Source organism: Eretmochelys imbricata, chromosome 4, assembly GCF_965152235.1.
Source record: "Eretmochelys imbricata isolate rEreImb1 chromosome 4, rEreImb1.hap1, whole genome shotgun sequence".
Lineage (NCBI taxonomy): Eukaryota > Metazoa > Chordata > Testudines > Cheloniidae > Eretmochelys > Eretmochelys imbricata.
The window spans coordinates 4,638,459-4,665,955 of NC_135575.1; the positions used below are offsets into that span (position 1 = coordinate 4,638,459).

Sequence of the window (27,497 nt, forward strand, 5' to 3'; positions counted from 1 at the left end):
GGCAGGGTGCTCACAGGCGGAGGAACCCTGCGGCAGCACTGTGTAGCAAGGGAATGTCTCTCATGGGGGTGCCAGCACCCTGGTAAATGCTGCAGTATATTTCCAGCACACTGCAGCCACTGATGAATACAGCCTGCCATGCCAGGGACATGGGCATTAGACCTTAGACATGGGTGGGGAAACTGAGGCACAAAGCAGCTTGTCCAAAACCCAGGGGTGGTGGGTGCTCACCCCAATGCCACCTCATAGACAGACACCTGCCCCAAGAAGGGCAGCTGAAGCTTAACGCAGCAGAGGGCACACCCCTGGTGCACAGAGCCTGTGTCACTGCAGGGAGCAGACCACATCCCTGGCAGTGCGCTCTCAAATGGGGGAGGGGGCAGTGGGGAGCTGGGTGATGGTTAATGGGCAGAACAAGCAGGTCCCTCTCATTCATCCCTCCCAGGAAGCGGCTCTGGGCCTGCCAGGAGTGGTGGAAGGCATCGCCTGCCCTGGGCTCCTAGGCCTGACCAGCCCCAAGCAGTTAAGGGCCACACATCAGGCCACAAACAATCATAGAATCATAGAATATCAGGGTTGGAAGGGACCTCAGGAGGTCATCTAGTTCAACCCCCTGCTCAAAGCAGGACCAATCAACAAGTTTTTGCCCCAGATCCCTAAATGGCCCCCTCAAGGATTGAACTCACAACCCTGGGTTTAGCCGGCCAATGCTCAAACCACGGAGCTATCCCTCCCGATATTGGACTAAAAATCATGAGTTAAACACCAGTAAGCAGTGCTGGGCTGGTTCATTTGCCTCCTGGTTTCCAAGCCCAGGGTCAATCCTTGCTCTGCACTCACGCAACACAGCAGCTGTTTTAAACTGCAAGCAGCGAGATTCCCATAATCACCTGGCTCCAGGAGCTGGTGCTTGGAGAAAAATACCAGCACTGTCACTCACTTCCATGTAGCTTTTCTCTTATCCCCCCCCGCCTTCACACAGCCCCCTGTGTCCCAATCAACTCCAATCCCCCTTGCTCCTGCTGCCAGCTCTGAACCCCTATTTGCCAGGCAGTCCCCTCCAATCCAGCCCAGTCCTTAGCTGCTATGATAAATGAAGAGTGGGGGCAGGGAGGGTCCCTTTTAGGGACATGCAGCCAGCCAGTTAGCTATAACTTGGTGGCTGCTTAACCTGTTAGGGGTTAAAGTTCCCCAGTTAAAGGGAAAGGAGTGGGCACCTGACCAAAAGAGCCAATGGGAGGGCTAGAACTTTTTAAAATGGGGAAAAAACTTCCCTTTGTCTGTGTGTTGTGGTTCTCCGGGAAAGAGGGGAGACACAGAGCAGCGATGCTTTAAGCAGCTTTAAAACAAAAAGTATGAAAAAACATCAAATCATACTTCAGCCCTACTTATCTGAAACTCCAAATGTGTAAGTAGATCAGAAATGTCTGTCAGACGTCAAGAATTATAACATTCAAAAACTAGTCACTGAACACTTCAATCTCTCTGGTTCTAAAAGTGGCAATTCTTCAACAAAAAACTTCAAAACCAGACTCCAAGGAGAGACTGCTGAATTGGAATTAATTTGCAAACTGGATACAATTAACTTAGGCTTGAATAGAGACTGGGAGTGGATGGGTCATTACACAAAATAAAACTATTTCCCCTTGTTTATTCCCCCTCCTACTGTTCTTGTAAAGTGCTGGAAATGGCCCATGTTGATTATCATTACAAAAGGTACCCCCCCAACCCCTGCAGCTCTCCTGCTGGCAATAGCTCACCTTTCCTGATCACTCTTGTTCCATATATGTATTCAGGGGACACCATCCTGGGCCTAATCACATCAGCCACACGATCAGAGGCTCGTTCACCTGCCCATCTACCAATGTGATATATGCCATCATGTGCCAGCAATGCCCCTCTGCCATGTACATTGGCCAAACTGGACAGTCTCTACGTAAAAGAATCAATGGACACAAATCAGATGTCAAGAACTATAACATTCAAAAACCAGTTGGAGAACACTTCAATCTCTTTGGTCACGCGATTACAGACCTAAAAGTGGCAATACTTCAACCAAAAAATTTCAAAAACAGACTCCAAGGAGAGACTGCTGAATTGGAATTAATTTGCAAACTGGATACAATTAACTTAGGCTTGAATAGAGACTGGGAGTGGATGGGTCATGACACAAAGTAATACTATTTCCCCATGTTTATTCCCCCTCCCCCCACCGTTCCTCAGATGTTTTTGTCAACTGCTGGAAATGGCCCACCTTGATTATCACTGCAAAAGGTTTCCCCCTCCGCTCTCCTGCTGGTAATAGCTCACCTTAAGTGATCACTCTGGTTACAGTGTGTATGGTAACACCCACTGTTTCATGTTCTGTGTGTATATAAATCTCCTCACTGTATTTTCCACTGCATGCATCCGATGAAGTGAGCTGTAGCTCACGAAAGCTTATGCTCTAACAAATTGGTTAGTCTCTAAGGTGCCACAAGTCCTCCTGTTCTTTTTACAGCTGCAGACTGACATGGCTGCTGCTCTGAAACCTGTCTATTCTATGAAACTCCAGCTGGCCAGCCCCTGCCTGAAGGCCCGTTGTGCCAGCTGGGATGATGAAATGCCGATGCATAGGGAACAGTGGCAGAGGGTGAGGCTTTCGTAACTCGAACTCTGGCTCACAAGTCAGGGGTCCAGTCTGAGAATCCAGCTGAGCAAGCATCCAATCCTTCGCAATCAGCTCCAGCATTGGCCAGGGGCAGGGGGTGGGAGGGTCTATTTTCCCTGCTAGCGGCCCAGGCCAGAGGCACAGGTGATGAGCACACAGCTGCATTTTCCCCACCTGCTCCTTGCACGAGGGGAGTAAGAACTGGCCCTACAGGTGGCAGAGGAAACCAGGGACAACTTTCTCAAGGGCTATGGCTGTCTAGCGCTGGAGATTAGCCTGCTTCCCTCCCGAGGATTTAGTCCCCTGGAGGCTGCTGCAGATATCACTCTTCAACTAGGGATGTCAAAGTTTAACCGGTTAACTGATACTCTTGATACTTATCAGTTTCTGTTAATGATTAAACTCCGCCCAGGGTCCCAGCTGCTGCCCCACGCCTGGCTTCCCGGGGTGCCCGGGGTCCCAGCTGCTGCCCCACGCCTGGCTTCCCGGGGTCCCAGCTGCTGCCCCACGCCTGGCTTCCCGGCGTGCCCGGGGTCCCAGCTGCTGCCCCACGCCTGGCTTCCCGGGGTCCCAGCTGCTGCCCCACGCCTGGCATCCCGGCATGCCTGGGGTCCCAGCTGCCATTCCATGTCCAGGGCTCTGCTGCCCATGGCCGGGGTCCTATCCGCCACTGTGCAGAGCCCCGGGTTGTGGGGGGGGGGTGCAGCAGTGGGGTTGCCAACTTTCTGTTGGCACAAAACCGAACACCCTAGCCCCACCCCTTCCCCAAGGACCCACCCCCTACTCACTACGTTCCCCCTCCCTCGGTGGCTCGCTCTCCCCCACCCTCACTCACTTGCACTGGGCCGGGACCCGGCTGTAGGTAGCAGAGCCCTGGGCGTGGGGCCAGCAGCCTCAATCCCCAGTGGAGCCCCACCTAAAACGTGAGGGTGCCGCAGCACCCCCAGTTCCCCGGTTAAACGTTTAACCATGTAACTGATAGAATTTTAATCAGTTACATGGTTAGTTGTAGTTATTCACACCCCGACCGCCAACAGCAACCCATCGCTGACAAGGAGTGCAGCCGGGCCAGAGCAGAAAAGGGCAGAGCTCAGCCCTGCCACAGAAGCCGGCCCTGAGTCATTGGGATGGCCGGTGGAAAGCTGCTTACGACACAGCTGTGAGCAGTTCTGCTACTCCCCCCACGGCCCTTCAGCTGTGGAAAGACCACCACAGCCTCTGAGCTGCCTGATGGGCACCCGTGGAGCTTGGTTTACACTAGTGGTAAGGGAGAAGAGGAATTGATACAGTTAAAGCAGTGCAAAAGGCTACACTGATCATTATTTCAGCTCACACCAGGCTTACTTTGGTTTAGCTTAAGTTGATTATGAGTTGGTTTGCGCTAAACGGAAATCACCCATTTGAAACAACTACACAGCTTGTATCAGTTTAACTAAACCGGGGCACGGGTGTGTAGACAACCCTGTAGGCACCAAACTGGAGCGGCCAGATTAGTCGCTAGCTCAGCCCTGCAAGCGGTGGGATGCGGGAGAGGAAACCAGGGTCGGCAGCCTGGGGAGTGCTGAGACCAATCCTTCGTCTTGTTCACAGGCTACTTTAGAAGCACTGGGCGGAAAAGGGGAGTTAATGGCACATGGAAAACGGCAGCATGATAAGCTGTGGGAAAAGCAGGGGTTATGGCGTCACCTTTACGAACACTCATACGCTGAGCAGCGTGGCCGGAATGGCACTGCTGGAACAGCATGGAGCCTGCCCGACTGGCTGGTCACCGAACACGGCCTTTCTGTGTGCAGCAGGGCCAGGAGCAGCCTGGGATGTGGCCCTGAGGTTTATTCCCCAGGGACGTTGTAGGTGTGCTCCCCCAGCTGCATGGCACATGGGCAGAGCGGCGGTATTTATGTGCTAGGACTGGTAGCTTCTCTGGTTTGGTCCTTCTCGGCTTCCCCGAGCCCTTCTCGGCCGGGAGACGTGCATGGGCCCAGTTACACTCTAGCTGCGAATTCCTGTGCACGTGCCTGAAATTCACTTTCTGCAAAGCTGCGAGGGGAACTGGTGACTGTGGAAACCTTGGGCTCTTTTGCCCACAGCAGTAAGAACCAGCTAGCACTGAAGGTGGAGGGGTAGGTAGGAGCCCTGCACACTTTCCGCCCAGAGGAAAGGCACAGACACCATTGTCAACATGGGCATGTTCCGCTCCAGGAGCAACACTGGCCCCTGACCGTCTGCTCCGAGCAAGGGGCACTGATGCCCCAGCACAGCAGGGACTGACCTGTGACTGGTGCCTTGGTGGCCCCTTGTCCACGCCCTGTTGCTGGGCCACCTTACAGGCTTGCAGGAGGGTGGAGAGAAGAGGCTGGGCCCACTCCCCACCCAACGAGGGGAAGCACTGGGGCTGCAGAGCTGCTTTCCCACCGTGTCGTGACATGTGATGGGGTACCTTCCCCCTCCTCCATGGCCAGCTCAGGCCTATCCTTAAGCAGCCACAACATCCTTGTCCCCATTCCACCCTCCCTGCTGCATCAGCTTCCCATGTGTCCATTTGCAAGTCATGACACCACTTGAGCGGAAGCTTTGCAGCGTCTTCTCCAGATTCTGCACTGTGCTTACTGGGGCATCAGTGGCTGCTGGCTGGCGGACAAAAGGCAGACGACTGTAGGACTGGGTGCAGAGAGGGGCGATAAAAGACAGTTCCCTTTTCTGTAACTGGTGTTCTTTGAGATGTGTTGCTCGTGTCCATTCCACAGTCGGTGTGCGTGCTCCCCCTGTGCACCGGTGCTGGAAGTTTTTCCCCAAGCAGTACCCGTAGGGGAGCACCCCTAGCGACCCCTGGAGTGGCACCTCCATGGCCCGGTATAAGGGGCGCTGCGCACTCCCCACACCCTCAGCTCCTTCTTACCGGACAACTCCAACAGAGGGGAAGGAGGGCGGGTTGTGGAAAGGACATGAGCAACGCAGTTGCCTTTTCCGTAGCTGGTGCTCTTTGAGATGTCTTTTCGTTTACTGCTTGCTCGTGTGTATTCCACAATACATGATTCCAAGCTAAATCTGTTGGAGGTGGGTAGGAGTTCACAGACACTCGGGACGGAGCACTGCCCTGCCGAACCCGGCATCCTCCCTGGCCTGGGAGACTATCGCATAACGTGAGATGAACGTGTTGACCGACGACCACCTGGCAGCCCTACAAATGTCCTGAATAGGGACATGAGCCAGAAAGGCAGCCCATGAGGCTTGCGCCCTTGTCGAGACAGGTCGAAACAAGTACGGATACAGGAAGTGATCCAGCTGGAGAGCCGTTAAGTGGAGACTGGCCCTTCATGCGTTCGGCCGTGGTGATGAACAGCTGTGTAGACTTCCTGAACGTTTAGTCCATTCTAGGTAAAAAGCCAGGGCCCCTCTCATCTCTAGCATGTGGAGACGGCGCTCCTCACTAGACGGGTGGGGTTGGGGCAGAGGACCGGCAGGGCGATGTCCTGGCCCATATGATAGGCGGAGACTGCCTTAAGGAGGAACGAAGGGTGTGGGTGGAGCTGGACCTTATCATAGAATATCAGGGTTGGAAGGGACCTCAGGAAGTCATCTAGTCCAACCCCTGCTCAAAGCAGGACCAATCCCAAACTCCCCCGATCCCTAAATGGCCCCTTCAAGGACTGAACTCACAACCCTGGGTTTAGCAGGCCAATGCTTAAACCACTGAGCTATCCCCCCGCCGGCAAACACGGTGTACGGGGGTTCGGAGGTCAGGGCCCGGAGCTCTGAGACCATTCTAGCAGATGTGATTGCCACAAGAAAGGCTACTTTCTCTAAGAGGTGGGACCGGGAGCATGTAGCAAGGGGCTCAAATGGAGGTCCTGTTAGCCAGGCCAGAACCAAGTTCAGGTCCCACTGAGTGACCAGGGGTCTAACATAAGGAAAGAGGTGGTCCGAGCCCTTAAGGACTCAACTGGTCATGGCATGAGAGAATATTGTGTGGCCCTGTACTGGCGGGTGGAAGGCTGATATAGCTGCCAGATGCACTCTGATGGTGCTAGGCCCTGGACTCTGAGATGAAGGAGGTAATCCAGAATAAGATGGATCGGGGCAGCCACTGGGAAAACCGAGACCATTTTGCCAGTTAGGCCTGGCATATGGAGAGCCTCCTGCTCTCCAGGAGGACACGCTGGACTCTCTCCAAGCAGGTCCTCTCCTCCTGGCCTAACCACTAAGCAACCATGCCATGCGGTGGAAGGCTGCTAGGTTGGGGTGGAGGCAGCAACTTTGGTCCTGATAGACAAGGTCCGGGCGGGTTGGCAGTGGCCAGGTGGGTTGGCAGTGGTCGAGGCCGCACCCTGAGTCTGGCGTGACATACGTGCACACCGACATATGGCCCAGGACATAAGCTCCCTCAAGGTGTCGAACCTGTTCAGTGGGAAGGAGGCTCTGGCCGATGTTGCGTTGAGAATCGCACCAATGAATGCTATTCGCTGCAATGGGGGGTTGGTGCTGTTTACCAGCAGCCCCAGTGTGGTGCATGTGGACAGGAGGAGCGCTACGTGGTCCTGTACCTGTGATCTGGAGCTGCCTTTGACCAGCCAGTCGTCGAGGTAGGGAAAAATCTGGACCCCAAGACGCCTGAGATAGGCCGCTACCATAGACATACGCTTTGTGAAGACCTTGGGAGCCGTTGAGAGGCCAAACAGGAAGACGGTGAACTGGTAGTGTTCCTGTCCTACCATGAAGCGGAGGAAACGCCTGTGGCCCTCGAATATGTGAATGTGGAAGTACGCATCCTGGAGATCGAGGGCGGCATACCAGTCTCCGGGATCCAGGGTGGGGATGATGGAGGCCAGAGAGACCATGTGAAACTTGAGCTTTACCATGTACTGGTTCAGGCCTCACAGGTCCAGGGTGGGCCTGAGCCCCCCTTGGCCTTCGGGATAAGGAAATAGTGGGAGTACAACCCTTTGTATCTGAACTCCGCCGGTACCACCTCCACTGCCCCAAGTGAAGGAACCGCCTCACCTCTTGCTCGAGCAAGTTCTTGTGAGAGGGGTCCCTGAAGAGGTACAGGTAGGAAGGGCAGGTAGGGTAGAGAGAAACTGGAGGGAAGAGCCCTGGGAGATGGTGTTGAGGACCCATCAGTCCAAGGTCAGCAGCAACCACACTGGGAGGAAAAAGAACGAGGAGTACTTGGGGCACCTTAGAGGCTAACAAATTTATTTGAGCATAAGCTTTTGTGGGCTAAAACCCACTTCATCAGATGCATCCACTGGAAAATACAGTAGGAAGATATATATATATACACAGAGAACATGAAACAATGGGTGTTGCCAAACCAACTGTAACAAGACTAATGAAATAATTTTGGGATCTGGTGCAAAAATTGGCGATTGGTCCTGCTTTGAGCAGGGGGTTGGATGAGATGACCTCCTGCGGTCCCTTCCAATCCCGATATTCTATGATTCTAAGGTAGGCAATTATCAGCAGGAGAAAAAAAAAACTTTGTAGTGAGAATCAGGATGGCCCATTTCCAGCAGTTGACAAGGTGAGAATAACAGTGTGTGTAGGGGGAAATAAACAAGGGGAAACAGTTTTACTGTGTGTAATGACCCATCCACTCTCAGTCTTTATTCAAGCCTAATTTAATTGTATCCAGTTTGCAAATTAATTCCAATTCAGCAGTCTCTCGTTGGAGTCTGTTTTTGAAGTTTTTTTGTTGTTGTAATATTGCGACTTTTAGGTCTGTAATTGAGAGATCTGATGTGTCCATTTATTTGTGTCCAAAGAATAAATGGACACAAATCAGACGTCAAGAATTATAACATTCAAAAACCAGTCAGACAACACTTCAACCTCCCTGGTCACTCGATTACAGACCTAAAAATTGCAATATTACAACAAAAAAACCTTCAAAAACAGATTCCAACGAGAGACTGCTGAATTGGAATTAATTTGCAAACTGGACACCATTAAATTAGGCTTGAATAAAGACTGTGAGTGGATGGGTCATTACACACAGTAAAACTATTTCCCCATGTTTATTTTTCCCCCTACTGTTACTCACACCTTCTTGTCAACTGTTGGAAATGGGCCATCCTGATTATCACTACAAAAGTTTTTTTTTTCTCCTGCTGAGAATAGCCCACCTTAATTGATCACGCTCGTTATAGTGGGTATGGCAACATGCATTTGTTCATGTTCTCTGTGTATATATACACATCTTCCTACTGTATTTTCCACTGCAGGCATCCGATGAAGTGGGTTTTAGCCCATGAAAACTTATGATCAAATAAATTTGCTAGTCTCCAAGGTGCCACAAGTACTCCTCATTCGTTTTGCTGATACGGACTAACACGGCTACCACTCTGAAATCTGGGAGGAAAGTACATAGACGGTTGGAGAAAGGTAGGTCGGGTGGATCCCTGGTACAAATTGGTAAGTCGTCCCTGGGCGTCCCATCAAAACTGACACTTACCCACCTGCTTGTCCTTGGAGGGCCCAGGCCGAGACTGCCACTGTGGGAGCTTCTTATAGTCCCCTGATTTTTTGTAAGGGGGCTCGTATCTGGAGTCGGTAGCCTGACTTGGGGCCTGCTGCAGCTTGAACTTGGTCCTGGCCGGGGCGGGGACATAGAGACCAAGAGTCTTTAATGTCGTGTGGGAATCCCTGAGACTGTGTAACTTCACGTATGTTTGTTCCGTGAACAGGGCCTTGGTGTCAAATGGGAGATCCTGCAGGGAGCTCTCTGCCTCGCTGGACAACCCAGATAACAGGAGCCACGATGCCCTTCTCATGGACACTGCAGAGGCCATAGTTCTTGCAGCCCGTATCCGTGGCATCGGAGGCTGCCTGAAGGGCTGCTGTGGTGGCAGCTGTGCCCTCCTCTGCCAGGGCCTTAAACTCCTTCCTATCATGCTCCTGGAGGGAGTCCGCAAACGTTGGCATTGAGCCCCACAAACTGAAGTCATATCTGCCCACCAGGGCTTGGTGGTTTGCCACCCTCAGCTGGAAACTTGAGGACGAATAAATTTTTCTACCGAACAAGGCTAGTCTCCTTGAGTCCTTATTCTTAGGGGAAGGAGTGGGTTAGCCCAGACGCTCCATATGGTTGACTGCCTTGACCACTAGGAAAATCACTGTGCCCCAAAAGTTAACATAAGAACATAAGAATGGCCCTACTGGGTCAGACCAAAGGTCCATCGAGCCCAGTATCCTGTATTCTGACAGTGGCCAATGCCAGGTGCCCCAGAAGGAATGAACAGAACAGGTAAACACCAAGTGATCCATCCTGTTGCTCATTCCCAGCTTCTGGCAAACAGAGGCTAGGGACACTATTCCTGTCCATCCTGGCTAAGAGCCATTGTTGGACCTATCCTCCATGAATTTATCTTTTTTGAACCCTGTTATGGGTCTTGGCCTTCACAACATCCTCTGGCAAGGAGTTCCACAGATTGATTGTGCATTGTGTGAAAAAATACTTCCTTTTATTTGGTTTAAACCTGCTGCCTATTAATTTCATTTGGTGACCCCTAGTTCTTGTGTTATGACAAGTAGTAAACAGCACTTCCTTATCTACTTTCTCTACACCAGTCATGATTTTATAGCCCTCAATCATATCTCCCCTTAGCCGTATCTTTTCCAAGCTGAAAAGTGCCAGTCTTATTAATCTCTCCTCATATGGAAGCTGTTCCATACCCCTAATAATTTTTGTTGCCCTTTTCTGAATCTTTTCCAATTCCACTATTTCTTTTTTGAGATGGGGTGACAACATCTGCACGCAGTATTCAAGATGTGGGCGTACCATGGATTTATATAGATGCAACATGATATTTTCTGTCCTATTATCTATCCCTTTCTTAATTATTCCTTGCATTCTGTTCTCTTTTTTGACTCCCGCTGCACACTGAGTGGACGTTTTCAGAGAACTATCCACAATGACTCCAAGATCTCTTTCTTGAGTGATAATAACTAATTTAAACCCCATCCTTTTATATGTATAGTTGGGATTATGCTTTCCAATGTGCATTACGTTGCATTTATCAACATTAAATTTCATCTGCCATTTTGTTGCCCAGTCACCCAGTTTTGAGAGATCCTTTTGTAGCTCTTCGTGGTCTTCCTGGGTATAACCTATCTTTAGTAATTTTGTATAATTTGCAAATTCTACCGAGGGTCTGGTCTATACACAGATACTGAACCATTCAGGAAGAATAGTCACGGCAGCTAGACATGGAATGGAACACTTGCTGCCCAGCGGTAAGGTTGAGTTTTACTGATTATGTGACCATGGCACAGAAGGGGGTGCACCGATGGAATACTTCTGGAAATTGGAAAGAGTTCTGGACCCCAGAGGCGAATAGGATGAATCTCAGGGAGTTAGTATAGCCAGAGCATTTCAGCCAATGCCACACTATCTTACTGTCCACAGTGTCTGATAGGTGACAAATCACAGTCACAATATGGCCAGAAAACAAACCTCTCACACCACTAAGTGTAGGTGATGGATGGCTTAACCCTTAGCTGAAGCTGTTCCTGCCAAGATGGAAGGAATCAAAGCTGTATTTACTGAGACCTTGTGAAATGCTGGGCCAACTGCTCCATTGGACCCAAGTGCTCTACTGGTTCCAAGGCAGGCTTGGTTAAGGTAAGGATGGGTGCCCCAATGTATTTTTAGTACCCATATAGGGATCTGCCAAAGACACTGCCCAGTCCAAGATGCTGTAGTACATGGTGGAGCCAGAAGCAGACCTGAACAGTCTCCTTCCTGGCTTAGAACCAGGAACTGGTTATAACTAAAGGTAGGTAATCCAAAGCACAATAATGTTCTAAGATTTCCTTCTATGAGAGATCGGAGATCAATACACAAAGCTGAATGGCCTGTTGCAAAAAAAATGGTCACCTTTATTAGGTTCCAAAGCTGAAGAAAGTTCTGCAGATGTTAAGAAAAACTGAAATTACCATGTATCACATAACTACTCTAATCAAGTAAAATCAGTAATTAATGGAACCAACACTAAAAATTGCCACCCAAAGATTTAGCGAGACAGAAATAGATGTATCAAAACAATCAGATAATAAGCACTCTCAGGTATACTTGTTCATGTCATGTAAAATGCATAATTGGCCTCCCCTCATCTCCTGTTGAGTCATGAGGCTTATTCATCTTTCTCCAGAAGTTTTTCAGATATGTCCCAGAGCTGGTAGGTTTTACTTATATCCCATATGTTCAGATTTGTAGGGAACAGTACCTCTCCCTCACTGTTCTGTAGCTTTTCCATTTTAAAATTCATCAGAGTGCCTTCTGTTGAACTCCAACATCCGTAGTTCTGTCTATGTTAGTGGACTCAAGTCCAGAAACAAAGAATAGCAGAATTCTTGAATTTTAACTCTGTTTGGATGTTGACAGATGGAGAGGAAAAAAGGAGGAAGAGAAAGGAGATGCAAAGGAGAGCCATACTCAAGAGGAACAAGAACACCGGTCACATTTGTTCTTATGTCACTGCAAAAATCACTCGCTCTACAAACCATGGTTAGGATATGGTGTATAAATCTCTGTTAACTAATTTCTTACCCAGCAAAATTGAAGTATTGTTTTAAAAAGGGCTTGAGACATTAGTCAGATACTTTATGTGCTGGATTTTTGAGCTGTGTCCGCACTTGTACCTGGGTGCACAACAGCAGCAAGGAAGCAGACAAATCTCCTGCAAAAAGTGATCAGATCCCCACAAACACTCTCCCGCAAACCCCAATTCCAGGTCAGTGCCATTGAGCATACAAATAATTAGACTGTGTCTTGTTCGTTGACCTTTATTCCATAATTTGTGTAAATTTGGTTACGGGCAAACTTGGGTGATATTTTGTTAGCAATCGTATGTGAATTCTAGATTAAAATAAGGAATTATGTACACATTGCTCTCCATGAATCTAGGTTTAATAAAGGGATTTTGCCAATATTATAGCAAGCTACAATGGTCTGCAGTTGGCACAAGACTCTAAAATGGAATTGCAGCATCAGGGACAATGTCCTATATGGGCAGCTTCCTTGCAGCATCTGTCAGACCACATGGTTGCATGAAGCTTTGGCATCCAACAAGGCTTCACACTCCCATTGGAAGCAGACACTCTCCCTGCCTGCGATCTCCAGCAGAGAGACTCTTAGGATCCTTGCACTGGGAGTGAGAGGGAATTCTTTTCTCCAGCAGTGGTTCATCTTCAGACATCAAGTGTTTCTTCTGCATTTGCTTCCACTCTCACCAGTGTTGACAGAAAACAGAGCTTTACGATTCTTTTTAAACACAGAATTTTAATTTTAGGTTTATTCCAACTAGTACTGAACAACAAAAGTACAAGTCCATAAGTAAACCAATGAATGAGCTTCTGCCACACACGGTGGTGGTGTTGCTCTGTAGGAAGGGGATTTGGTCACAGGAGGTGTGAACAGGCCGGAGGAGTTTAGAAAGACATTCTTGTTTCTGAGATTCAAAAACAACTGTGTTCCAAAATGGTGAAAATTATATGCAGCGTTTGTAATAGTTTTCAATAGAGCTGGGATGTAGAGATAAGCAGACACAAAAAATCAAAATGAAAGGTATTGTGCTCTTATTTGTTTTACCCTAATAGAATTTGTTTACAGCACTCAGGACTGCAGTATTGTATTTTGGTATTGTACATTAGTTACCTAATTTATCTGTCTCATTGAAACCACCGCAGTAATGGAGAGTAAAATCAGCACTTTCACTGTAAGTGGTTGTTCTATTTTTGAGGGTCATGTCACAAAGGGTCCAGAAGTTTCACAATGCATTGCCTCAAAAGGGTTAATGCTACAGGTTGACAGCCCTGAAGCCTGACCTTTCCCATTTTGCTCACGCAGCGGGCGAGCGGGCTCTGTAAATGTGGAGAACATTCCAGAAACAGGTCTGCTAGAATCTGAACATCTTGGGCCAGGTTCTTCTGCCCGCTGAGCATGCACCATCCCCACTGCCACTAATGGAAGCTGCGCACCCTCAGCTGATGGGGTGGCCAGGCTCAGGCTCTTCTTCATCTGGGTAACCCAGTTACGTGCCCTGAACTCTGAATTTCTCACATGCTTCCACTGGGTTTCAGAAGTTCAGACAGGCAGTGTTCTGGGTGTGCTGCGAATGGGTTTGCTCAGAGACCACCATACTGACATTGAGACATTTGCAGCCCTCCTTTTGGAGCAATGAGGATTCTCATCGTTCGGGCCACGTGAGTAGGTAAATGACACAGGTGCTGGGGCTACATTCGAGGCTCAGGCACTGGGTGCTGTTTTAAAGAATTAACAGACATGAAATTGAGTTGCTTGGCTAATGCCTTTTGTAAAAGGCTTTCCCCTTCCCATCACAGCGTTCGGCCTCTCCACCAGAAAGCTGTTTTACTCTCAGGAAAGCAACTCTGAGGGCTGGTCTTCACTATGAGGGGATCAACATCGCTGCACCTGATGCAGTGGGGGTCTTCACTAGACCCCCTAAATCGACAGCAGAGCACGCTTCGGTAGACCCCGGCACTCCAGCTCTCTGAGAAGAGTAAGGGAAGTCGACCAGAGAGCGTGTCCCGTCGACACAGCGCAGTGAAGGCACCGGGGTAAGTCGACCTAAGCTACATCGACTCCAGCTATGTTATTCATGTAGCTAGAGGAGCATAACTTAGGTCGACCTACCCCAGTAGTGAAGACAAGCCCAGAGGGTTGGACATTTGGGGATGGATCCTCAGCTGGTGTCAAGTGCCGTCAGCGGAGCTCTGAAAATGTACAACAGCTGAAGATCCACTACTTATTCTTTTGGCGAGAACCATATTAGGCTTCTGTGATACGTGAATGACTTTTAAAGCAGGTGCACTAGGCATGTGCATTCTTCAACTTTTAGCCCTGAACCGTTACAAAATCAAGTGATTTACAAGACAAAAACCACTGCAAATGATTTCCTCACACAGCACCTTTACTCTGCACAGAACATCAGATACATAACACTGGCAGTTAAAAGATATTGGACCACATTTTTGTCTTCTAGAAGTTCAGAGCTCCAGATGAAACCTAGAGCAGCCATTAGTTCAATTAGTACATTGGAAACCACAAACAACAACAGAATCAGGCATAGGGTTTTTTTTAAAGCTGTGAAGCTTTGAACTTCTACACCCATGTTAACTGTTTCGCTCAACTAAGATGCACAATTGTGTTACCATTTAAAACTATGTCTAATGAGAGATGGCCGGTAATATGCATTTTCACAGCTATCTGAAACTACTGCGGATGGCATATCCCCAACCCTTGATTAACTAAACAACGTAAAAATAAAAAGCCCTCTAAATGAATACAAACTTCAAAGCCTAGTTGTTATCATTTGAATTCTAACACTATTAAACAAATAGCCAAAACACAAACACCCAACTTGAGTCAATGAAATTTAATTAAAAGGGACAGCTGGGTCTTACTTCTGGTTTGGACTGACGAAGCATGTTAGAGTCACAAAACCAAACTCAGAACCGTATGTCCAGTGCTGGCACAGGAGACTTAAGCAAAACAAAGAAAAGTTTGATGTTTATTGGAACTGCTGCTTCTAACCTTTTCTCTAGGTATACTGCAAAAGATGGTGTGCAGTTCAGCGAGTCTGCCTCAAATTACCAGTTTTACAAGTGGTAACATTTGTTCTCCACAAGAATCTCTCTGCAGAATGTCTTCTGTTTTTATATTGAAAATCTCTGTTCAGATTTTTTTTGGATTGCTTTATTCACAGATTTGTGCAAGTAGACAATTCTTTTATTTTGTAAACGAAAGGCAATACACTAACCTGTCACTTCAATACTTTCTGGAGGTAAAAGGCATTAATGCAAGAATTGTAACATGAGCAATTTAACATCACTGGCTGTTATGCACTCGTAAAAGTATAGCTCTCTCAGCCATACATTTTCCAATGTCATTGCACAACAAATGCTACACTGCCTCTCGGTGATGCAGCCTATTCAAAAAGAATCTTAAAATGGTTTCCTTTTCAACTTCCTCCATCTTCCTAAAGTTAAAGTGGCAAAAGGAAGTCAAGATTTTGTTTTTGTTAAATTTACACCCTCTGTATTGGACATTTGAAACCATTTTATATTATGCTAAGCAATGCTTGAAAGTAACCTTCCCCTACCCAGACAAAATAAAAACAGAACATTGTAGGAAGATGATTAGAAAGGACAAAGCTTGGCTTTGTTCTCATATAAACTCAGTCCCCACTAATTGATGTTTAAAACCAATTATACACTGGTGGAAATAAATGTTTGTATCTTTTCTGTACATCACTCATGCGCTTCAATTGTGATGTTGAACCCAACATAACGTAATCCATTTTTGTTGCTTTAAATTAGCCAGTTTCTGGGTGTGTCTTTAAGGAACTGCACTTTATACTCCTGCACACAATCTTCTGGCTTTTTACCCACTAATTTTCATCCCCTCACAAAGTGGATTCTTTTGAATCATATGCCACTGTCACTTGAGAACATTTCACAGTCTGCATTGTACTTCAGCAGTCTTTTTAACCTTTCAGTCATAAAGTGATATTTATCTTTTAGTCAGCAGAGGGCACTGACCTGCTTCACGAAGTTTTACCTAGCACAAGAGGCAGCTATATGAAGTTCACGAAGCTCACTAATACTTCCCCATGAAAACTGACAGAGAAAGCAGCAAATTGAAACTTGATTTGTTTCCACCCTAAAGTTATGCCTGTAGCAACGTTTGCTCATAAAAGTGCAAAAAACCCCTAAGCTGAAGAACTGGACTTAGCCCCTTCTTGGATAAGAAACTCATATTGCATTGTTAATGATTTTAGCCAACTTGACTTTGTGCAAAATATCTTTAAGAAGGTTCTGGCTCAATTTCAGAATATAAAAGAAGTAAAATAAATAGTTGACTAATATCTCTCTAAACAATAAGTTGAATTTTGTGTGCTGAAAAGAAATTCTGGGTTTAATGCAATTTATCTGTAAATAAAAATAACGAGAACAGTAGTCTGTGAAATTTTAACATATGGAGTTGTACTGGTAATGTTTTCTGTTTGTAGCATAATGTTCCCAAAGTCTAGATCAATGCAATGTTGTTTTACACTTGGTAACTGCGGTGAGAATGAGCCTGAGATATGTTGTAAAAAGGCAGTCCCTTGTAAACATTTCCTCAAAAGGAACAGTAGGAGTTGAGTATGTATCAGTTACTCATATTACACTTGTCAATATAGCAATGCTTTATAAAAGACATACAGCTTATTTCCAGGTTGTCATGAATTTTATAGGATATTGATTTTCTGAAACAAAATGTCATCCAGTCCAAGATTTAAATCATATTTTGCTTCACCACTCGACATTTACTAGGTCTTCTGCTCTGCTGCTGTTGCAGTCTGTGAGGGAGCTTCTGGTTTCATGATCTGGTATGTAATGAGATATTCTGGGTAAGCCTGAAAATAAGCAGAGGAACAAACCATTGCTTTTCTGAAGGATATGGACAGTAAGTTACAATTTCAGCCTTCATATATTTTGCATTGCTAAAGTATCACAAAGATGTAAGGGTCCATGGACTAGAACCTGGGTCTGCAGAACCTGGGATGGCTAACATTCCCCACAGAGCCACCAGGAGGCTATGGAAAGCTACAGCCAGGAAGCACTGTGGAGGGTAGCTGCAGCAGGAAGCAGCACCCAAGGGAGCCAGAGTGATAGTACCCTGTGGCCCTCTGATTGGCCAAGTGCCCTATTAAACCCCAGGGTTGTCACAGGAAGTTGTCTGGGCAACCACAAAAACTTTGGCCTGCTGTGACCTCCAGACTTCACCTTGTCGCTTGACCTCCCATCTCCAATCACAGCCTGCCTCTGATCCCGACTCTAGGTCACTGAATCTGGCTCTTGTGATTCCTCCGACTCCTGCTCAGCAACTACCATTCCTGATGTGAGACCCCAGTCCAGCCAGACTGCTTGTGCCCAGTCCCTTACAAAAGGGCTTTAGACCATGGAGGCTATTACATGTCTGTTACTGTAACACTGATGTTTCAGTATAAACATCCTCCTCCTCCCATCGGCTCTCCCTCTTTGCTTTTTAGCTTTCTCTTGATATCTGTAGAGATCAACGAGATTCCTCAGTAGGAAAGACTATATAACTGCTCCCTTACCTCCCCCTGTTATTCACGGCACCAGAATTCTTGAGCACAGCTACCAAAGAAGGAGAGCAGAGAGGAAAGCAGCAGGAGAACTAGATGTCTATGCCAGTGGGGTCACAGCAGAAAGAGCTCATATTAAGAGCCAGATTTTCCAGTGTTCAGCACTGAGAAAAGACAGTTACCTTTTCCATAACTGGTGTTCTTCGAGATGTGCTGCTCATGTCCATTCCACAGTAGTGTGTGTGCTCCCCATGTGCACCGGTGCTGGAAGTTTTCCCCCTAGCATTACCCGTAGGGGAGCGCCCCTAGCAACCTCCGGAGTGGCACCTCCATGCTGCGGTATAAGGGGAGCTGAGCGCTCCCCCCACCCTCAGTTACTTCTTGCCAGACAACTCCGACAGAGGGGAAGGAGGGCGGGATGTGGAAGGTAACTGTCTTTTTTTCTTCGAGTGATTGCTCATGTGTATTCCATAATAGGTGATTCCAAGCTATATCTGTTGGAGGTGGATAGGAGTTCACAAACTCTCGGGACGGAGTCCGGTCCTGCCGAACCCGGCATCTTCCCTGGTCTGGAAGACGATCGCATAATGCGAGGTGAACATGTGAACTGAAGACCATGTGGCAGCCCTGCAAATGTCCTGAATGGGGACATGGGCTAAAAAGGTAGCCAATGAGGCCTGCGTCCTAGTCGAGTGTGCCCTCACAATTGGTGGCGGAGGGATTCCCGCCAGTTCATAATAGGTATGGATGCACGAGGTGATCCAGTTGGAGAGCCGCTGATTGGAGATCGGCCGACCTTTCATGCGCTTGGCCGAGGCGATGAACAGCTGCGAAGTCTTCCTGAACAGCTTAGTCTGCTCCAGGTAAAAAGCCAGAGCCCGTTTCACATCTAGCGTGTGGAGACAGCGCTCCTCATTGGACGTACTGGGCTTGGGGCAGAGGACCGGCAGGAAAATGTCCTGACCCATGTGGTAGGAGGAGACCACCTTTGGGAAGAACGAGGGGTGTGGGCAGAGCTGGACCATATCCTTATGGAACACCGTGTACGGGGGGCTCGGAGGTCGGGGCCCTGAGTTCCGAGACCCACCTAGCTGATCGCTACCAGGATGGCTACTTTCCACGAGAGGTGCAACCAGGAGCACGTAGCTAGTGGCTCAAACGGGTGGCCCGTCAGCTGGGCCAGCACCAAGTTCAGGTCCCACTGCGGGACGGGGGCCTAGTGTACAGGAAGAGACAATCCAACCCCTTAAGGAATTGGCCAGTCATGGCATGGGAGAATACTGTGTGCCCCTGCACCGCCGGATGGAAGGCTGATATGGCTGCCAAGTGCACCTTGACGGATGAGGGTACCAGGCCCTGGGCTCTAAGGTGAAGGAGGTAGTCCAAAATGAGGTGGATCGGGGCAGCCACGGGGGGAACGCCCCGCTCACCCACCCATCGGGAAAACCGAGACCATTTTGCCAAGTAGGCTCGGCGTGTGGAGGGTCGCCTGCTTTCCAAGAGGATGCGCTGGACCCCTTCCAAGTATGTCCTTTCCTCCCGGCCTAATCACTGAGCAGCCATGCCACGAGGTGCAGTGCCGCTAGGTTGGGGTGGAGGAGGCGGCCCTGGTCCTGGGAGAGCAGGTTCGGGCGGGACGGTAATAGTCATGGTGGGGCGGCCGCCAGGCTCATGAGGGTCCCTTACCAATGCTGCCTGGGCCACGACAGGGCAATCATGAAGAAATTGGCCTGACCAGGACAGGAGGAAGGCATTGGAGATAGCACCCCATCTCAGTCACCCCCGGAGCAGAACCGGGGACAGCAATGGTTCTGTCAAGTCGTGAACAGGTCCACCTGGGGAGTTCCCCACTCTTGGAAAAGTCTGTGCACCACCTCTGGGTGAAGAAACCACTTGTGCTGAGAGGAGAAGTCCCTGCACAAGCTATCTGCCCGTGAGTTCCGGGCACCTGGTAGGTGGTAGGCCTGTAGGCAAATGTCGTGGGCCGTACAGAAGTCCCACAGCTGGCGGGCTTCCGGGCAGAGGAACGGGCCCCACCTTGCCTGTTGATGTAAAACATCGAGGCCATGTTGTCCGTGAGGACCCTGACCACCCTGCCCTCCGGGTATGAGCGGAAGGCCATGCATGCCAGCTGGACTGCCCTGAGCTCCTTGACCAGGTCCTGCACAGACCACAGACATTGGGTCTGAACGTCTCTCTCATGGGCTCCCCATCGGACACCAGTTCCAGAGATGAGGCCCACCTCTGAATGGGACCCCGTGGAGCATGTTCCCCGGGGAGGACCACCATCATTTGGAGGCGATCACCAGTTCGGGCACAGTGAGGACCTTGTCCATCCTGTCTCTGGCTTGGGAGAACACTGAGGCCAACCAGAGCTGAAGGGGCCTCATCCTGAGTCTGGTGTGACAAACCACATATGTGCACGCCGACGTGTGACCCAAGAGTTGTCACTGGGAACCTTGTGACCGAGGCAATGAGCACTTTCAGGGTCTCGAACCTGTCCTGTGGGAGGGAGACTCTGGCTGATGTGGCGTCCAGGACCACCCCAATGAACTCTATGCATTGTACTGGGACTAATGCGGGTGTCATTTACCAACAGGCCCAGAGTGGCACATGTGGACAGGAGGAGAGCCACATGGTTCCATACCTGCGACCAGGAGCTCCCCTTGACCAGCCAGTAGTCCAGACTGGATCCCACGGCTCCTGAGGTAGGCTGCCACCACAGACATACACTTTGTAAATACCCTGGGGGCAGTGGACAGGCCAGACGGGAGGACCGTAAATTGGTAGTGTTCCTGCCCAACCGTGAAACGGAGGAAGCGTCTGTGCCCCTCAAATATATGGATGTGGAAGTACATGTCCTGCAGATCGAGGGTGGCATACCAGTTCCCGGGATCCAGGGAGAGGATGATGGAGGCCAGGGAGACCACGCAGAACTTGAGTTTCACCATGTACTGGTTCAGGCCTCGCAGGTCCAGGATGGGCCTGAGCCTCCCTTTGGCCTTTGGGATAAGGAAGTAGCGGGAGTAGTACCACTTGCATTTGAACTCCGCTGGCACCACTTCCACCGCTCCTAGACCAAGGAGCCACCCCACCTCCTGCTCAAGCAGAGCCTCGTGAAAGGGGTCCCCCAGGAGGGATGGGGGTGAAGGGTGGTTGGGCGGGGTATAGGTAAACTGGAGGGTGTAGCCCCGAGAGATGGTGCTGAGGACCCATCGGTCCAAGGTCAGCTGCGACCACTCCAGGAGGAAAGCACATAACCAGTTGGAGAAGGGAAGCTTTACTGGGGGTGGATCCCTGATGAGAACTGGTAGGTCACCCCTGGGTGTCCTGTCAAAACTGCCACTGCCTTGCCTATTTGCCTTTGGAGGATCCAGGCTCGGGGGCAGACCGAGACTGTCTCTGCAACCATTTCTTATAGTCCCGTGACTTTTTATGGGGGGGGCTCATATTTAGAGTGGGTGGCCTGGGTGGGAGCCTGGTGCGGCTTAAACTCAGGTCTAGCCGGAGCCGGAACATAGAGGTCAAGAGAGTCTTAAGCGTAGTGTGGGAGTCCGTCAGGCCATGCGGTTTTATGTCTGTTCCTTCTGCAAACAGAGCCTTGCCATCAAATGGGAGGTCCTGCAGGGAGCTCTGCGCCTCGCTGGACAGCCCGGACAGCAGGAGCCACGATGCCCTTCTCATGGACACTGTGAAGGCCATGGACTGCGTGGCCATGTCCGTCATATCCGACGCTGCCTGCAGGATTGCCCTGGCAACTGCTGTACCCTCCTCCACCAGAGCTTTGAACTCCTTCCTGTTGCACTCCTGGAGGGAGTCCTTGAACTTGGCAGAGAGCCCCATAGATTGAACTCGTACTGGCCCAGGAGAGTCTGATGGTTCGCCACCTGTAACTGGAAGGTTGAAGATGAAGAAATTTTTCTCCCAAAGGAATATAGCCTCCTCAAGTCTTTATTTTTCGGAGTAGGGGCTGGTTGGCCCTGCCATTCCCTGTGGTTGACTGACTCAGCCACCAGGGAGTTAGGGGCACAAAATACTAGCATTCCACTCTCTTAGAGATGGGGACGAGTGAGGCCGGGTTTGCCACAAGGCATTTGAAATTTTCGCCCCTCCTTCATGGAGTGGCAAGGCCACCCTGCCCGGTACCGAGGCAGACAGGATGTTAAAGAAGGAGTCCGAGGGCTTCTCCACCTCCTCTGCCTAGAGGTTGAGGTTTGATGCCACCCTTTTCAATAGTTCCTGGTGGGCTTTAAAGTCCTCCTGTGGGACGCAGGGAGGCAGGGCTGTAATCGCCTCATCAGGGGAGGGCGAGGAGATAGGCGCGGTGCTTTGTGTGTCCACTGGCACCGGAGGATCCATCCCCTGGTTGCTCTCCAGGCACGGTGCTGAAGACGTGCGTCCCACCGACACCTTCCTCGGAGGCCAGGAGAGGGAGGCCGCCGGCTGTTCAGAAGCTCCGGCCACCGAGCCAACCCCCACTGGGGGCTGCGTTAGGGGCCATGGTGCCCACTGGTACCATTGCGCCAGTCCCGGGGCCCCTTGCCACTGCACCTGCTGTGGCACCAGCGGAGCAGGCTGTTCGGCCTGACTGGCCTGACCCAGCGATGGATGACTACCAAGGGAGGCCGGGCTGACATATGACCTGTCGCTGTCCCTGGACCGGGAGGAGCGGCGACGCCGGGAGTGGTGCTGACCACGAGACCATGACCCTGACGTGGAAGAACGGTAGCACCGGTAGCAGCTGCTCTGTGATCGGCTCCGGCAGGCAGATCTGCGACAGCGAGGCACCGGCGATCGACGTCCGGGGCTATGGGAGCGGTGCCAAGGTGGGGTCCTGAAGTGAGATGACGAACGAGAACAGCGTCAACATTCGTGTCTCAACTGGCTACGGTAGTCCTGTTGAGACGAGGACCTTTGGCGTCGTCTGTCTCGGTCCCGTCGGTATCCACTTCTCGAGGTGGAGCGGTGCCAGGAGTCTCTGTCAGACGGAACCCAGCCAGACAGCCTGGTGGGGGTTGACGGCAACCTACGTGGACTATGCACGGGATGGTCGCTGAGCGGCGAATGGCGTCAGGAACATTCCCTCTACCGAGACCGGTACTGAGCCGGGGGAGACTGTGGAGATTCCAGTCGTGGCTTGCCTCTGGAACGCGTGGCCAACACTGATGGTGCTCCAGGTACTGGCATGGACATAATGTCCTGAGGGCATCCGGACATCCGGGGAAGCCTGCTCCGAACGGGCTGGGCTACTCCACTTGACCTGAGTCGGAGGCCAATGGGGACTCAGGACTGCCCAGAATGTGTCTAGTCTCTCCCCCAGTCTTGCTCCAGTGCCGTGATAAAGAAGGCCTCTTAGCCTTCTTGGCATGTCCCGTGGATGGGGAGCCGTGCCGACTGGTAGATGGTGCCGGTGGGTCGCTGCGTACTGACACTGCGGTACCCGGTGCCGACTCGGAGCGGCACGCCAGAGTCGGGGTCAACACTGACTCCATCAGGATGGCCTGGAGCCTAATGTCTCTTTCTTTCTTGGTCCAAGGCTTAAATGACTTGCAAATCTTGCAGCGATCGTGGAGATGGGTTTCACCCAAACAGATAAACAGTCTGCCTGTGGATCACTCACTGGCATTGGTCTCCTACAAGTGTCACACAACTTAAAACCCGGGGCCTGGGGCATGCCCTGGCCCGGGCGCACTAACTAAACTAAACTAAACTAATCAACTACTAATTGCAGGTACCAACACTGAACGAACAAGAGTCCTGGGGATGAGCTGCAGCAGAGCTGGAGCAGAGCAGTTCCAAAGCAACTTCACTGGTGGTAAGAAGGAACTGAGGGTGGAGGGGAGCGTGCAGCGCCCCTTATACAGCACGATGGAGGCGCCACTCCAGGAGTCGCTAGGGGCGCTCCCCTACAGGTACTGCTTGGGGAAAAGCTTCCGACACTGGTGCAAGTGGTGAGCACGAACACCTATAGTGGACTACACATGAGCAATCACTCGAAGAACAGTGGGAGCTGAGCACTAATGCACATATGGTTCCAGACTTTAAACCTTCAAGACTCTCCTGAAATGAGGCAACAAGTCTGAATAAAAAGATGTTTGCTCCATGTGGGCATTAATGAATGGACCCAACAGCCAAACTTAGACAGTTTTTTTATTCCTGAGTTAACACCATGGGTAAGTTCCTGTCTGCACCTCCCCCAAGAGCGTAACAGAATACAGAAGTAGTACTGGACTGGTCAGCGGCCCTAACTAAGTGCCAGCTGGTGATCTGTTTCGTGACCTGCAAACATTGTAAGAATAAGGTAACTACTGAATGGGCATTGAGCACATAGTCCCCCACGGCAGGTCCCTGCGGCACAGCACTGCGCTGGCTGTGTTGCTCCAGGGCACAGCATTCTGGAGCTTCACTGCTTCCTCTGAGCCGTGGACTGCGGGAACAACCTTCCTGCAGGTGCTCACAGTAAACAGGGCACGTCAATGGAAAGTTGCATTCCCAGGGCAAATGTCTTATCTGAACTGGTTTTATTCAAAACAAGTCTTCAGTACTACTTATGCTGGTACAAAAGTAAGACTAAGTTTGGCCACATAAGGAATCACCCAACTCCCTTTTTGCATGGCAATCGTACACTTTGCAGCAACAATCACCGTAACTACTAACTGGCGTCTATGGAATAAGACACAGCTCTGCCCACTAACTACCAGAAAAGTCTTTGAAATTAGTCTGCCTTCGCTGCAGCAGAGCCAAGGCCATGGAGAATCAGTGCTACCAGATTATATATACACAAAGGCCAGATTCTCATCTGCGTAGAACTGTGTAGCACCACTGAAGTCAACGGAAGCTATGCTGATTTACACCAGCTGGGGATCTGGCCACCACTATGTATTCAAATGACTTGTAGAGCCCTGACTGGTACATAATTTGGGAACATTATTTGGATGGTTATCAGACAAGCACACAATACTTAGTATATGACATGGCCACACTGACTACAAATTTTGCACATTCCATTATTCTGATACTTTATAATTAAGCCCCTTTGCTTTCAGTTTAAACTGATTTTTACTGAAAAATTCCCAGGTTTCACAAGAACGATGATTCATTTTTTTCTGATTTTCACCCTACTTTTGTATCATTTAACTATATAAACAATAACTTGCTTTATTAGGAAAATAACACATATCTCATGCAATATATTGTATGATAATACATTAGTCTGGGTGTACGTGCAAAGCTGCCTGTTGACGGAAGGCTGTGTATTATTAGTCTAGAAGATACACACAACAAACAGGCAGCATGCAAACTCTGAAGTGCGTGCACATCTGAACGTACTGATGAATCTCATGCCCACCACGTACACATTTCAAGGGACTAGCAGATAACAGTTTAAAGATTTAACACACTAAAATGGAAAGAGAACAAAAATCTGTCTCAAAACACGTTTCAGAACATAAGGAATTATTCAAAAATTTAAAAAAAACAAAAACAGGAGAAAAGGATGAAGTTGAGTGTATGCGCTGCAAATGGTGCGGCCCAATTCTTAAATGTAAATATTTATAGGCTAATAGTTCTAAGTCTACAACAATAAACTGTTTATTCAAATGAAGTTTTATGTGGGGATTAGAGATATATTGTTTTCTTAAACTCAGAGGTGGCCTTGGGTTTTGAGTTCTGTTTTAGTTCTGCAGCAAAACACACTGATGAGTGGAATTCAAAGCATTAATCTACTGAATACTTTTTTCCTGTCTTTCAGGTCACCAAAATAAACCCTGATATTTACCCAGAAAAATTAATAATAGTGTTTTGCACTGATTTTCACATGTTTTTTTTGTTGTGGTAATAAACACTGATAAATTCGCATGCAAAGTTAAATAAAATAAGAACTGAAAATGAAAGGCCCAATTTATAATCCACATACCTGCTCTCCTCTGTAGATAACATATTCAGCATATGCAAGTCCATTCACGCTTGGCCTGCCAATTACAGAATGATGTCCTGGAGGGGCATGAGCCATTTTCATTGTACTGAACTGCAGAAAGGATTTTCCAAGAGTGACTCTACAGAAAAGCATTTGTCTAAGAGAGAAACGAACACAACACATGGATCAAATCTTACTGGGAGCAGACGACTACTGTCAACCTTAAGAACGACTTCAATATTTAGGAACTTGTTTAAGTAATCAAAATGCATTTCCCTGAGCCTTCAAATAAGGAAATTAAGAATACATTTTTAAAAATGAAAACCATGAATGAAAGAAAAACCTTCATAAAAAACGGTGCATGTGGACACACATCTGGTAAAATGCAGGCTGTGGTGATCTACTTTATAATTTATTTTAAACTGTTTTGTTGCAGGCAGCTCAAATTCTTATTACCCAATGACTGGTTCAGAGAGGGAGAGAGGCCAAGGCCACTCGCCTATGAACCACTGTAGAGCTTGTTGATATACTTCGTTGACAATCAAGGCCTTGAATAAATGACACACACAAAATCCATGAATATTTGCTCGCTACAAAAACCCTGCTCTTTGGTCAAGCTGCAATAAATCCAGTTCTTGGCATCCCAGGTTTGTTCTGCCAGCAGAAGCCACTACATGGAGGCACAAGCAGCTGTAAAGATTGCTTGGCATCCAATCACTATTATTTACCATGATCCACTCAGTTTCAACCCTGATATTTCAAGCCTTATTCATAAGCCACCATTCTCTTTTATTTATACTCCCTGTAAACTCAATGTCTATATGTAATTTTCAAACCCCTTCTGGGGCTTGCTGGGACCCTTTCTGTTCAGCCCTGACAAACTGTAAAAACTGAATTTTCATGCCATGTCCAAGCCCAAGTGGCTAGTCTTTCTCTGAAGCACATCCTGTGCCAGAGCTAAAAAGCATAAAGGAGACAGAAATCGTGTGTTTTCCCTGTGGGCAAATCCATTGGAAACTTACCTGTGACAAATGTAACAGGATCTGTCTTTGTGTGTTGGGCAGCCAGTCCCTCCCCCAATTCCATACACATACTGGTTACTTTTCGAGGAGTTCTCTGCGAAGTAAATTCCAGCTCCAAACATCCCTCCAATGTACGCATGTCTTTCATCAAATCCTTTGTGAATAATGGCATTAATAAACGGAGACCCTAGAACAGAAAGACACATGGGGGGGGGGTGTTAGCTTTTGTGCAGGTTGGAGCTCAGACTTACTGTAGACTTTTACTGATAAGAGGTACTTGTTTATGTGTAATATGTAAATTAAATGTTTGAAAATGAATTCAGTCAACTCAAGGGGAAGCTATACCTGATAAAATACTGTAGGGGATGGGATTTATCATTATGTACCAGAATCCTACATATGACTCATGATATTTGTTATTCATTTACTAAATCTCATTACATGCCTTTTCCCCCCCACTCAAATTTCAGTGCAATTTATCTTGTCAACTGTAATCATTCTTCAGCAGTTAATTCCACCTAAGACAGGCAGCTTTTGTCTGATTATCCTGACAACGTTTTGCTACACGAAACCGACTTTTACTGGGGCTTGTGCAATTTGCTTAAGCTATTCAGGAGGCTGTAGTTTGCAAGCATTTCTGAGCAGTTCTCCAGAGTCTTTTGATGTCCTCCTTGTTCTTTCCGTCCTCTCTGGCTCCCTAACCTACCCTGGCATGGTGCAGCTCCCCTCCTTTCTCTGACATCCTGCCTCTCTCATGGCAATGCAATGTCATAGAATCATAGAAGATCAGGGTTGGAAGG

General features: G+C 48.8%; 1 protein-coding gene across 1 annotated transcript in view; it reads right to left on the reverse strand.

The window, feature by feature from the left end:
- Positions 1-12,909: 12,909 nt before the first annotated feature.
- The window catches only part of TNKS (tankyrase), a 280,881-nt gene continuing 266,293 nt past the window's right edge, over positions 12,910-27,497 (reverse strand). Inside the window, exons 25-27 of the mRNA XM_077814807.1 lie at positions 26,698-26,884; positions 25,676-25,832; positions 12,910-17,067 (exon numbers count right to left, since the gene is read on the reverse strand). Coding sequence (XP_077670933.1) covers positions 16,981-17,067; positions 25,676-25,832; positions 26,698-26,884 — 431 coding nt within the window. The 3' untranslated portion in view covers positions 12,910-16,980. The remainder of the gene's footprint in view (positions 17,068-25,675; positions 25,833-26,697; positions 26,885-27,497) is intronic.